The sequence below is a fragment of the Phyllopteryx taeniolatus genome, chromosome 1 (assembly GCF_024500385.1).
Source record: "Phyllopteryx taeniolatus isolate TA_2022b chromosome 1, UOR_Ptae_1.2, whole genome shotgun sequence".
Taxonomy (NCBI): domain Eukaryota; kingdom Metazoa; phylum Chordata; class Actinopteri; order Syngnathiformes; family Syngnathidae; genus Phyllopteryx; species Phyllopteryx taeniolatus.
The window spans coordinates 43,504,411-43,516,793 of record NC_084502.1 but is presented as its reverse complement, the minus strand read 5'-3'; the positions used below and the strand labels follow the sequence as shown (position 1 = coordinate 43,516,793).

At 42.5% G+C, this 12,383-nt stretch overlaps 1 protein-coding gene and 1 long non-coding RNA gene across 5 annotated transcripts in view; one reads left to right on the top strand and one right to left on the bottom strand.

Moving 5' to 3' along the window:
• Positions 1–12,383, top strand: part of LOC133489113 (gamma-aminobutyric acid receptor subunit gamma-3-like) — a 163,465-nt gene that overhangs the window by 136,201 nt on the left and 14,881 nt on the right. For 2 of the 3 annotated variants that reach the window (XM_061797868.1, XM_061797886.1), the window contains one exon: positions 6,621–6,773. In XM_061797868.1, the coding sequence (XP_061653852.1) occupies positions 6,621–6,773 (153 nt within the window). Of the gene's footprint in view, positions 1–6,620; positions 6,774–6,944; positions 7,022–12,383 lie in introns of all 3 variants that reach the window. The other variant, XM_061797877.1, reaches the window with a different exon arrangement.
• On the bottom strand, positions 6,980–10,640 carry LOC133489139 (uncharacterized). 2 transcript variants are annotated; one of them, XR_009791826.1, is made up of 3 exons: positions 9,773–10,640; positions 7,873–7,984; positions 6,980–7,791 (listed from the first exon to the last, which is right to left on the bottom strand). It is a non-coding gene; the product is annotated as an uncharacterized LOC133489139 (long non-coding RNA). The 2 variants fall into 2 exon arrangements; XR_009791827.1 differs by lacking the exon at positions 9,773–10,640 and adding an exon at positions 8,253–8,441.

The window sequence follows — 12,383 nt, the reverse complement described above, 5'->3', positions numbered from 1 at the left end:
AAAAACATGCAAACTCCACACAAGAGATGCCGGATTCAAGGTGTACACAACAGTGTGTGTTGTTTAAACTAATGCACTCAAATATTGCAATACTAATGCATGCATAGTATTTATATACATGCATAAGCATTAGTATGTATAGAAATCTTTGTATTTGGACAGTTTATAATAGCTTCTTGTGTAACAACACACTAGGGCTGCAGCTATCAAAGATTTTAGCATTCGAGTATCCTACGATAAATTTCATTGAGTATTTGGGTAAATTCGAGTTTAAAAAAATTATTTAAATTAAATGTAATTTTATTTTTTTTAATTTTTGCTTGGTTAAAGATCAATTATTAGGCTTTACACGAACAGGATTTTTCGGGCCGATTACCGATCAGCGAGTTTAAAAAAAACGATAACCGATCACAAGATGGAAGAATGTGTCTATTTAAATGACCTGTTCATTTACTGTATATAGTTGTGTACTTAATTGCTCAAAAAATTATATTGACAATAAATAATGTATCTTTGTTCCTCTATTTATGCCAGTGAGGCATAGCGACAGACAGAACAAATGAATGGTCTTCTATTAGATGGCAGGAAGTACATACAGTAATTAATGTATCCACTTTTTGTGACATTTCTTTTTGTTGGTGTGCCGTGAGATTTTTCAATTGTAAAATATGTTCCTTGGTTCCATAAAGGTTGGAAATCACTGCTCTAGTCAGATCGTGTATTCTAATCAATCAGGTCACACCAACATTACGTGACAAAAATAATGGGTGCTAACTTACTGTAATTAAATTACTTTATTTTTAATTAAATGACTACACCCACAGCGGCACGGTGGACGACTGGTTTGAGCGTCTGCCTCACAGTTCTGAGGACCGGGTTTCAATCCCCGGCCCCGCTTGTGTGGAGTTTGCATGTTCTCCCTGTGCCGGGCACTCTGGTTTCCTCCCACATCCCAAAAACATGCATGGTAGGTTAATTGACAACTCTAAATTGTCCGTAGGTGTGAATGTGAGTGCGAATGGTTGTTTGTTTACAAGTGCCCTGCGATTGGCTGGCAACCAGTTCAGGGTGTACCCCGCCTCCTGCCCGATGATAGCTGGGATAGGCTCCAGCACACCCGCGACCCTAGTGAGGAGAAGCGGCTCAGAAAATGGATGGATGGATGGATGGACTTCACCCACACTGAAACTTTAGAGCATGATTCGACAGAACGGCGGCATGTTTACGTCCAACCGTTCGTGGTTCTAGGCTACATAACATTTTATTGCCTGCTTGCGAGCCGTATTGTATTAAAAGTACGTGAACATACCTCAAGCAAGCCTTAAATGAACGTCCTCTCCTGTCGTGAGCACCGGTGACCACCAACACACATTTTTCACTATTTTGTCCTTATAATACAAAGTCGGCGCACTCTACTCTTGTTGTCGTCGCCACGGTAACGAGCATATCCGTTTCGCATTTGAGTTGACAAGATAAAGCCCAATGATCATAAAAAACGGGATGCAGTGGTATCGGAATACAAGATTTTATTGCAGTAGTCTGACAGTGCAATCGTTAAAGACCAAATTTGTCTTGTAGTCTTATTCAGGCATTACGTGTTGCCTGTCTCCGACGTGTTGTCTGTCCCACAGCTTTTTTTTTGTTTTTTAATAACTTCATTGGCCGTCAGATATTTACAGTACTACGTGAAAAGACACGCAACAAGGCTAAAAATAAACTAGCTTTTGGATTCAAATATACTGTGCACGCGGCAACGCGGAGTTAATGTCTTTTGCGGAGCCGATCAATGACGTCATTGATCGGATTGTTCGGCTGTTAGGTCAAGCAGAAAGGAGGATCCCTATACCTTATGCCGGAACAGTTCTACTTTGTCACTGGAGTTTTTTCAGCTGCCGCTGTGGTTTCTTACTATTATAATGGATATTTATTGAGAATCAGTCGATCAGTTGAACAGAACAAGGATTCTCGAGGGGACTGAGAAAAGAAGACGACAAAAGACAAAGCACTAACTGTAAACGAGATGAGGAAAGTAATATACAGATACAGTAGCAACAACAATGACACATTAGATATGAGTGTTGAATTGGGCAGTAGTGGTACACCCTGTGAGGGAAGGACAGGACAGGACAGGGACAGGAGAGGAAGCATGCAGCAAAAACACCCAGCAAAAAAGTCCCAGGGATGTGTGCCTGCGGACACAAGTGAATTGGCACCGTTTCGCATGCACAATGACTGACATAAGTGTCCTGTAATTGCCTGTCCCCAACTCCCCCCCGACTGACAGTGTCATTGGCCCTTCCCCAGTGAGTGGTGTGGTGCATTAAAATCTGGAGAGGCCAGTGATGGGTATGCATGGTATGTGGTGCATTAAAAGGAAGGGGATGAGTGTGTGTAATGCATTAAAATCCTAGGAGGCAGGCAGGGCGGAAGGGAAGTGCGTCTGGACCGGGAAACAGCACAGACGTACTGAAACCCGGTCCGACACCCAGCTCCCTTGACCCCACATTAGCTCCCAAGAAACCCTGAATATGTGCCCGGATGTGACTAGTGAAAAAAAGAAAAACTATTTACAGTGAATGATTAAGCGCCATGGCTCCTGCAGGTCAGGGCCCATCAGGCAGGACAACCACAGTCAGAGAGGGCTGCCCCACCCAGCCCTGCAGCACCCACTACCCGCCCCTGAGTGTGCGAGGTGACACCCCACCACCCAAGGATGAAAACCCCCAAGCAGGCCCTACAGCCCGCAGGGTACCAACAAGAAGAGGAGAAGGGGAACACAGCGGGATGGAACGGACAGAAGAGGAGGAAACAATCTTAATTGCTGGCCGACTACGACTACAGGCGTCACGTAATGCCATTGAACACACGTGGTCAAGTTTGTAGCACACTTAACGTACCAAATGAGTACTCAAACATGGAAACAAGTGCGCCACTTCTAAAGCAAGCTTCTTCACAGATGAAATGTAACCACATTATTAACCAAAGCTGCAGTTAAGGAGCGTCATTGGGTACGTAACGGACATCAAAGAAACTAGCTTTTGGATTCAAATATACTGTGCACACGGCGACGCGGAGTTAATGTCTTTTGCGGAGCCGATCAATGACGTCATTGGCAAATTATGACGTTAAAGCTAATCAGCATAAAATGCTAAATCTCGGCCGATACCGATCAGCCCGATCAAATCGGTGTAAAGTCCATCAATTATGAATACACAAGAAAAAAATAACCAATTTCACTTAATAATTAGCGACTACATTCACATTGAGCAGCAAAGGTATTTTCTCGTCTCATAACATTTTCTATGAGGCAATTTCAAACTATCCATCCATCCATTTTCTGAGCCGCTTATCCTCACAAGGGTCGTGGGAGTGCTGGAGCCTATCCCAGCTGACTTTGAGCTTGAGGCGGGGTACACCATGAAATGGTTGCCAGCCAATCACAGGGCACACAGAAACAAACAACCGTTCGCACTCACATTCACACCTACGGGCAATTTAGAGTGTTCAATCAACCAACCACGTATATTTTTGGGATGTGGGAGGAAACCGGAGTGCCCGGAGAAAACCCACGCAGGCACGGGGAGAACATGCAAACTCCACACAGGCGGGAACGGGGATTGAACCTGGGTCCTCAGAACTGTGAGGCTGACGCTCAAACCAGTCGGCCACCATGCCGCCCACACAAACCCATATTTACCAAAACTTTAGAGCATAAATAGATAGAAGTTTCTGTACAAACGTTAGTGCTAGTACTAGCTCGTAAGTTGTGTTGCCTGATTGCGAGCCGTATTAAAAGTATGTGAACATTACCTCGAGCTAGAAGCAAGAACGTTTTGCCTCTTATTTGGAGAGTCTTTTGCCAGTTTAAATTATTCACAGTACAAATGTGATTGGTGGAATGATGCGCTCAGTGCATGTTGTACGGTGACCTGGAAGTCCAAAAGAATAGAACAAATTGTAAAACACTTTTACATTTCAGAAAACAAATGAACAAAAGCAGAACAATTATACCATTTCAGAAAACACGTGAACAAAAGCAGCAACACTTTTACAAAAGACGAAACAAATTTGTCAGTCGTCTTACTTTGACATGTCACCTCTCCGCCAACGTGCTGAGAGGTCCAACTTCAAAATCAAAACTTCATATAGCACTACAATGCCATTTTAGGCTTTTATTTGTGCTGCGCTGGAGCTCAATGAACCTTTAATCATGCGTTCGCCCCCTGGTGGCTGCCTGACTCGGTTGCGGGCAGTGCTGCAAATGAAGCACTTTTCATATGCAGCAGTCCCTGCATTTTAAATGTAAATAAATCGCCAACAATCAGGCTCACTTAATCGTGGCAACCAAAATCGCGATCACGATTAAAATGTGATTAATTGTGCAACCTTAATTGTCTTACTATTCTGGAATTTAGCAAATAGAAATAAATGGAAATAATTTTGGTAATCCTAATTGACCTAAAACAGGAAACGTCAGTGTGGTTTCATGTCAGTCACAAAAAAAAAAAAAAAAAAGCATGTGTGTCTTCATAGTCGTGCAAAAAAATGTTGGCACCTCAGAGGGCGGCACGGTGGGCGACTGTTTTGAGCGTCTGCCTCACAGTTCTGAGGACTGGGGTTCAATTCCCGGCCCCGCCTGTGTGGAGTTTGCATGTTCTCCCTGTTCCTGCGTAGATTTTCTCCGGGCACTCCGGTTTCCTCCCAAAAACATGCATGGTAGGTTAATTGAAGACTCTAACTTTCCTGTAAGTGTGAATTGTTTTTTTTTTGTATGTGCCCTGCAATTGGCTGGCAACCAGTTCAGGGTGTACCCCGCCTCCTGCCTGATGATAGCTGGGATAGGCTCCAGCACTCCCGCGACCCTTGTGAGGATAAGCGGCTCAGAGAATGGATGGATATATATATAGAGAGAGAGAGAGAGAGAGAGAGAGAGAGAGAGAGAGAGAGAGAGAGAGAGAGAGAGAGAGAGAGAGAGAGAGAGAGGCCGCCACGGTGTGAGACTGGTTAGCACATCTGCCTCACAGTCCTGGGGACCGGGGTTCAAATCCCGGCCCCGCCTGTGTGGAGTTTGCATGTTCTCCCTGTGCCTGGGTGGGTTTTCTCCGGGCACTCCAGTTTCCTCCCACTTCCCAAAAACATGCGTGGTCGGTTGATTGAAGACTCTAAATTGCCCATAGGTGTGAATGTGACTGCGAATGGTTGTTTATTTATATGTGCCCTGCGATTGGCTGGCGACCGGTTCAGGGTGTACCCCGCCTCCCGCCCGAAGATAGCTGGGATAGGCTCCAGTAGCCCGCGACCCTAGTGAGGATAAGCGGTTAAGAAATTGGATGGATGTTCTGGTACACTATATTCCTGCTACTCAAATATGCCGCACCATGTATGCCTTGCTTGCCAGCGTTTTATACCCTGCTGTAATGTGCTGCATCGCCTCTGTGTCCAAAAATGTTTTCCATTTGTCACTTAAACTACCGTTGACATAGTCTGTTAGTTCCAGAATTGGTCGCTGTTGTTTACTGGCACTATGGCGTAATGCAGGCACAGAATGGGACATATTTCCAGGTCACAGATATACAATATGACTCAATCCAATCCCAAAAGACGTGCCTCCCATGCCTACGTGGTGGCAATGTTGAATGTGGAGCATTGACGTGGCGGCCATGTCACGATGGTTATAAAGTATCTACTGTCTATTGTGCATAGAACGCTGTGCAGAGAGAGAGCGGCATGGCTGTGGTGTTAACCCTGAGGAAAGCAAAACACACGTCTCTGGAGTCTGGACCATGCTATTTTTGGTATAGTAATTAGTTTTTTTGTCAAGCCGTTCACCTTTGGCAACATATTTGGAACTAGGAAGCACACTAATTCTTGACGGCTCATGAAAGCGACTCACCTATGATGAGTATTGTACCTTAACAATGTCACCATTTCCAAGTACACCGGCGTGGTAAGTTTGGATAAAATGTGAAACTTTCAAACATTTTTGAGCTTTGTTTTGTATTTATTTACAATAACTTTGTACTGTTCTGGGCATTTTGGCCTATGAAAGAATACTATAAAACAATAATTCTGCACTGTACAGTAATATGGACACATATGGCTAAAAAAAAGGGGGGGCTTCAATGTAATGGATAAACGGCTATATCGGACCCCCCCGATTAGTACGTTATACTGCGGTTCCACTGCATGTGTAAGCCTCACAAACTGTACAATGAATAAGCTAGTTGCTGCACAAAGTGCGGAGGGGTGTAGTCTCATCATACAGTCAATAAAAATGGCAGAGCTTCGCCAAGCCTAGCTGCTGAGTCATGGGTGGAGAAACTCTCTGTTTGGGCGGTAACGTAAATTTGAAAAATCCATTTTACTCACAGACACATTTTTGGAAATAGGCAGCTCGCAAAAGCTTTACTTAGTTGTGTAATTTCACACAGTGGGTAGGCATGCACTCCAGAGACCTGACTATTTGTATGGAAACAATACAAAAGTCAATTTTCCATACTATGTCCACTTTAAGCATCCGTTTCCATTTAGTGCACATGGTCTTAATGAGGTTTAAGCACAGCTTCATTATATACACAGCATATTTAAGTGACAAATCTATTTTAATTTCCTTCCAACAGGAGACTATGTGTTGATGACGGTGTACTTTGACCTCAGTAGAAGGATGGGTTACTTCACCATCCAGACTTATATCCCCTGTATCCTGACTGTGGTCCTGTCCTGGGTTTCCTTCTGGATCAAGAGTGATGCCACGCCGGCGAGGACAGCCTTGGGTAAGCGGCTTGTGTGGTGCAGCTGTGCATAATGATGACATATCTCTTCTGACTGTCCAAGTCACTGCATGTGTGCCTGCTTTTGTAGGTCTTTATTTTTAAAACATACAATCCATCAGTGACACTTGCTACTTCACGAATGCTAATTATTTGTCATATTGCATGCTGAAGTGTCCTGCATGTCAACACTTTGTCCGCTTGGTTTCTTGTGGGTGATGATGATTTTCTGCTCGTCAGTCTTATTTGAGGTGAGTGAGCTTTAAGCATGCCACTATGTTTGTGTGTATCCACAATGTGTTGTTAAATACTACATATAACACTTGAGTCACTGCAAAAACATTTTAACACAAATGTACAACCATTACTAATTAAGAGCATGATATTGTTAATGTGTACACATTAAAAAGCAATGTTTTTACCAGTGGCGCAGCCAGGAATTTTTCAGTGGGGTGGTCAGACAATTTTAGGCAATTTTGTGGGGTGGCCACGAAATTACATCATCACCGGCGTTCGGGGTGTTGCTGATTAAACTTTTCTTCCCCTTGAAAACTAATCATCAACAGGGGAAAATAACTTTGAGCTGAAAATTATTTCATGATTTTTCACAACACACGTGGGGGTTGGCCATTGGGCCCCTGGCCCCAGGGGTTGAATTGATTCGCCAACTAATAAACGAGTTGAATTTACTACTACGAATCAACGTTTAACACTTGAAGTTGACTAACTCTCAATTCATATTTCACGTTTACTGAAAAAATTAAAATGCATCACAGATAAAATTATCAAAACCTACAGCGCAAGGATAGGGACAATGTGTCACAATTCGATTTTCACTGGGCCCAGAACCAAGTGGAGGCTGAGAGGTTTGTGGTGAAAGGTTTATTGACGAGGATATGGAGATGGATCCTTGAGGCATAGTGGTGGGTTGTCGTGCACCTGCTCGTGCAGCAGGCGGTGGCGTGAGCAGGTGGATGGCTTGGTGGAAGAGGTCAATACAGCGGGAAACACAGAAGGAGCACTGAGGACAAGGAAAAACACAGAGGTCAGAAGTGCTGCAAGCACTGGCGTAGCATACGTGTTGGTCAGAGAGCCAGTGTACCACGAGAGAATGTTAATACTCTGGCAGTGGAGTCTTGGATCTGGCAGGCTTAAATGCAGGCAGAGTAGAGTGCTGATTGGCAACAGGTGTACGGCCGAGGTGGTGCTGATTACTGGGAAAAGAGTGGAACAATGGAACTGCAGGGATAGACCATGACACAATGTAAAAAAGGCCAAATGAAAAATAGCAAGTTCACAGTATGCGAACAAACGTTAACACTCTTACATGTTCAGTTTAGAATACCAAACATAGTATTTAAGAATTTAAGCTAATTGTCTCATCTTCCAGTCAGCCAATTTACAGAGGACTTTTGACTCGCCCATAGGGATGGGAATTGATAAGAATTTAAAACAAGCTAAATAAATGCTGTTTTTACGCACCTTACAAGATATTGGAGTGCCTTAGAAAATCCACTGTTATTGGTCTAGAAAAAGTTAAATATTTGTTTATAGTTTTTTTTAACCCAACTCATAGGGTTAGAGGAGAGCTGCAATAGTACATAATTCCTGCCATGATATCAGCTGTCTTTTAAATCCATCCATCCATCCATTTTCTGAGCCGCTAATCCTCACAAGCGTCGCGGGCGTGCTGGAGCCTATCCCAGCTATCATCGGGCAGGAGGGAGGGTACACCCTGAACTGGTTGCCAGCCAATCGCAGGGCACATACAAACAAACAACCATTCACACTCACATTCACAGCTACAGGCAATTTAGAGTCTTCAATTAACCTAATATGCATGTTTTTGGGATGTGGGAGGAAACCGGAGTGCCCGGAGAAAACCCACGCAGGCACGGGGAGAACATGCAAACTCCACACAGGCGGGGCCGGGGATTGAACCCCGGTCCTCAGAACTGTGAGGCAGACGCTCTAACCAGTCGTTCACCGTGCCGTCTTTTAAATCCACCAATTAAATTTGTTTTCCACTACATCAATTTCCCAACTCATGACACTTTGGCCAATAACAATTGAAAAAAGTTTTACAGTGCTCTTTAGGCCTTGAAATTGCCAGCTCCAAAGAAAGTCAGGGGAGCCTCCCCAGAGGCACATCTGAGAGAGGTGAGCGTTTGAGAGGCCTCAGCAGTGAAGATATCAATGGCATCATCGTTTGACTTCAACTAGACTTTCTTCACGTTATAGTCGACCAAAAAAAAAAAAAAAAAAAAAACATCTTTAGTTGTTCAATCCTCACCACAAATACACACAAAATGTCAAACCAAATCTAGTACCTCTACCGGCATGCCTCCATTTAGTCAATTTTAGATATCCTATGAGATTATTATCATAGATTCACTGCGGTATGTTTGCCATTTAATTTAATCAATTAATTGACAGAATGTGCAGCAAATGTAAGCAAGAGACTGTTTATTTCAAATAACATATGGTAAGTTTGTTAATTGAAATTTGAACTCAAATGTATCAATGGTGCCATAAACAGCTAAAATGTTAATGTTCATGTGCCTGCACACTGGTATTTTCAAAACTATTGATGTGTTTTGAACTGCACTTCATATGCAATAAAAATCATTATAAAAAAAAAAAACTTTCCAAAACTATGTCTTCTATGTTTACGTCTACATGAGGACATATTAATTTGTTAACAACAATGACAAAACCTGTTAACAGCAACAGAACATGTCTCTGTTATCACCTAATGTGTGCTGATTTCATTTCGTGTCACGAATGTAAACCAACCGGTGTACGTGTGGACATAATTTCAGTCAACCTGTTTTTTATATATATATATATATATATATAGGAGGTGGTGTGTGATACACAACCACTAGCTGAGAAAGGCTTGTGATCTCTTTCAGAGAACACAACAAACAGGAATCACTGGGAAGCAAGTGTCCCACCCCTGATAAACATCCCTATTCAACTCAACGACACAAGTCATTTACCCTGTCTTCTCTGGTTCATCACCTCCATTTTCAAGTCATGTCTGAAAGCTGATCTTGAGGCTGGAGGACAGGAGGAGAGATAAGAGGAAGGCAGGCATAAAACAAGGATGCCAAACAAAATGGGACCCAAAATCTCAGCAAGAAGGAGGGGCTCACTCAAATAGGGGAGGCGATGCTACGGAATCCCCCCCTCCAAATAACAGCACCCGACAAGTTGCTGCCGCCAGGTGGCATTTGCAAAGAGCTGTCACTCAGCCACTACTCCTCCAGGCAGGACATTTCGGGATCAGCAGGCTGGGAGTAGGAGAGCCGAGCTCGGGTTGATTCCCATTAGACCTCAATCTGTGCAGCTCAGATGGAGCTTAGAGATACAGGGCTGTAGATGGCAAACAGAGCCAGCTCGTGACACGAGTGGAGAATGGAGAGCTTAAAGATCTGTGGAAAAGAATTAAATGAAGTAGATGTCATGCATCGTCCAAGAGAGACCAGTAAAAATGCTATCACGACAACTCAAACGTGTTTTACTTAGAGGAGAGTTTCACATATTATTATTAATGCACTTAAAATTTTAATAAAGAGAATACTAAATTCATATTCATTGGCCAGCTCTGGAGCAAACATTAAAATGGTTAGACAAAGTTTATTTGAAGACAATACTTTTCAATAAATGTAATGCAGTCCATTTGTTTTTACCACAGAGGCTTAAAAGTCAACTACTTAAGTGATGGCTGCTGGAGCATAAAAACAGCTTCTTTAAAGACAAGGTTTCCCAAGAACACCCATCATTCAAACAACACTTGTCAGAGGCAACACGTCAAATAGAGCTGAAGAACTGACAGTGTTCCTCTTGGGAGGAGACGGCAGAGAGATCAACTTTGGTGGTATCACTCCTTTAAGCTGTATTGCAAGGAGTTCTGGGATTGTTTTTCTTCCTGCACAAACAATCACGTTTCACTGCTAAAAACTAGGCTTTACACGATCAGGATTTTTGGGGCCAATCACCGAGTTTAAAAAAACAATAACCGATCACCGATCCGATCGCAAGATGGCGCAATGTGTCTGTTTAAATGGCCTGTTCATTTACTGTATATACTTAATACTTAATTGCTCCAAAAATATATATTTAATGTATATTTAATGTATCTTTGTTCATCTATTTGTGCCAGTGAGGCATAGCGACAGACAGAACAAATGAATGGTCTTCTATTAGATGGCAGGAAGTACATACAGTAATTAATGTATCCACTTTTTGTGACATTTCTTTTTGTTGGTGTGCCGTGAGATTTTGTAAATTGTAAAATATGTTCCTTGGCTCCATAACGGTTGGAAATCACTGCTCTCGTCACGTCATGTATTCTAATCAATCAGGTCACACCAACAGTACAACATGACAGAAATAATGGGTGCTAACTTACTGTTATTAAATTACTTTATTGTAATTAAATTACTTCACCCACACCGAAACCTTTCAGCATGAGTCGACAGAACGGCAGCATGTTTACGTCCAACCGTTCGTGCTAGCAGTAGCTTGCTCGGCTACATAACGTTTTGTTGCCTCCTTGCGAGCCGTATCGTATAAAAAGTACGGGAACATACCTCAAGCAAGCCTTAAATGAACGTCCTCTCCTGTCCTGAGCACCGGTGACCACCAACACACGTTTTCCCCCATTTTGTTCTTATAATAAAAGTCAAGATAAAGCCCGATGGTCATAAAAAACGGGATGCGGTGGTATCGGAATACAAGATTTTATTGTAGTAGTCTGACATAGTGCAATCGTGAAAGAGCAAATTTATCTTGTAGTAGTAGTCTGTCTCAGACGTGTTGTCTGTCTCACGCCGCCGACGTTGTTGTTGTTGTTTTTTTTAATAACTTTATTGGCCAGCAGATATTTACAGTACTACGTCAAAAGACACGCAACAAGGCTAAAAATAAACTAGCTTTTGGATTCAAATATACTGTGCACAATGGCGATGCGGAGCAAATGTCTTTTGCGGAGCCGATCGATGACGTCATCGGCGAATTATGACATTAAAGCCGATCAGCATAAAATGCTAAATATCGGCCGAGGCCGATCAGATCAGTGTAAAGTCTTCTAAAAACAAACACATATAGTCAACACATAAATGTACAGCTGAGTGGTGAGACAAAGTTTATTTCAAGACAATACTTTTCAATAAATGTAATGCAATCCATTTGAGTAAACAGCCTTTAAAAGAAGTGAAGAGTCACTGCAGGCTCAATGGACCTAACGCCAGACTGATTAAATGGAAGCAGATGTGGCTTTAAGTCACCTCTGATCAGATTAAACTGCGGTCGACATAGAAATTTAACCCTGGTCAGTTGCATGTTATAAACACTATTAGCGTAAACAAGGACATTGATGTAGGGTTATGTGTACATAAAATTGTCAGTGTTCTTGAAGAAAGTTTAAATGTAAAACATAAAAATAGTAGAGTGGAACCTTTGAGGGACAACATCCACTATGTTTGTGTTTTAGAAACTATTTCCCATAGGAAATATTATATATGGAAATAATCTATTCCAAAGTCAAACTGTTGCAATTATGAAATCAATGTTTTAAGACACATGAGACTGATCTGATAAACACAT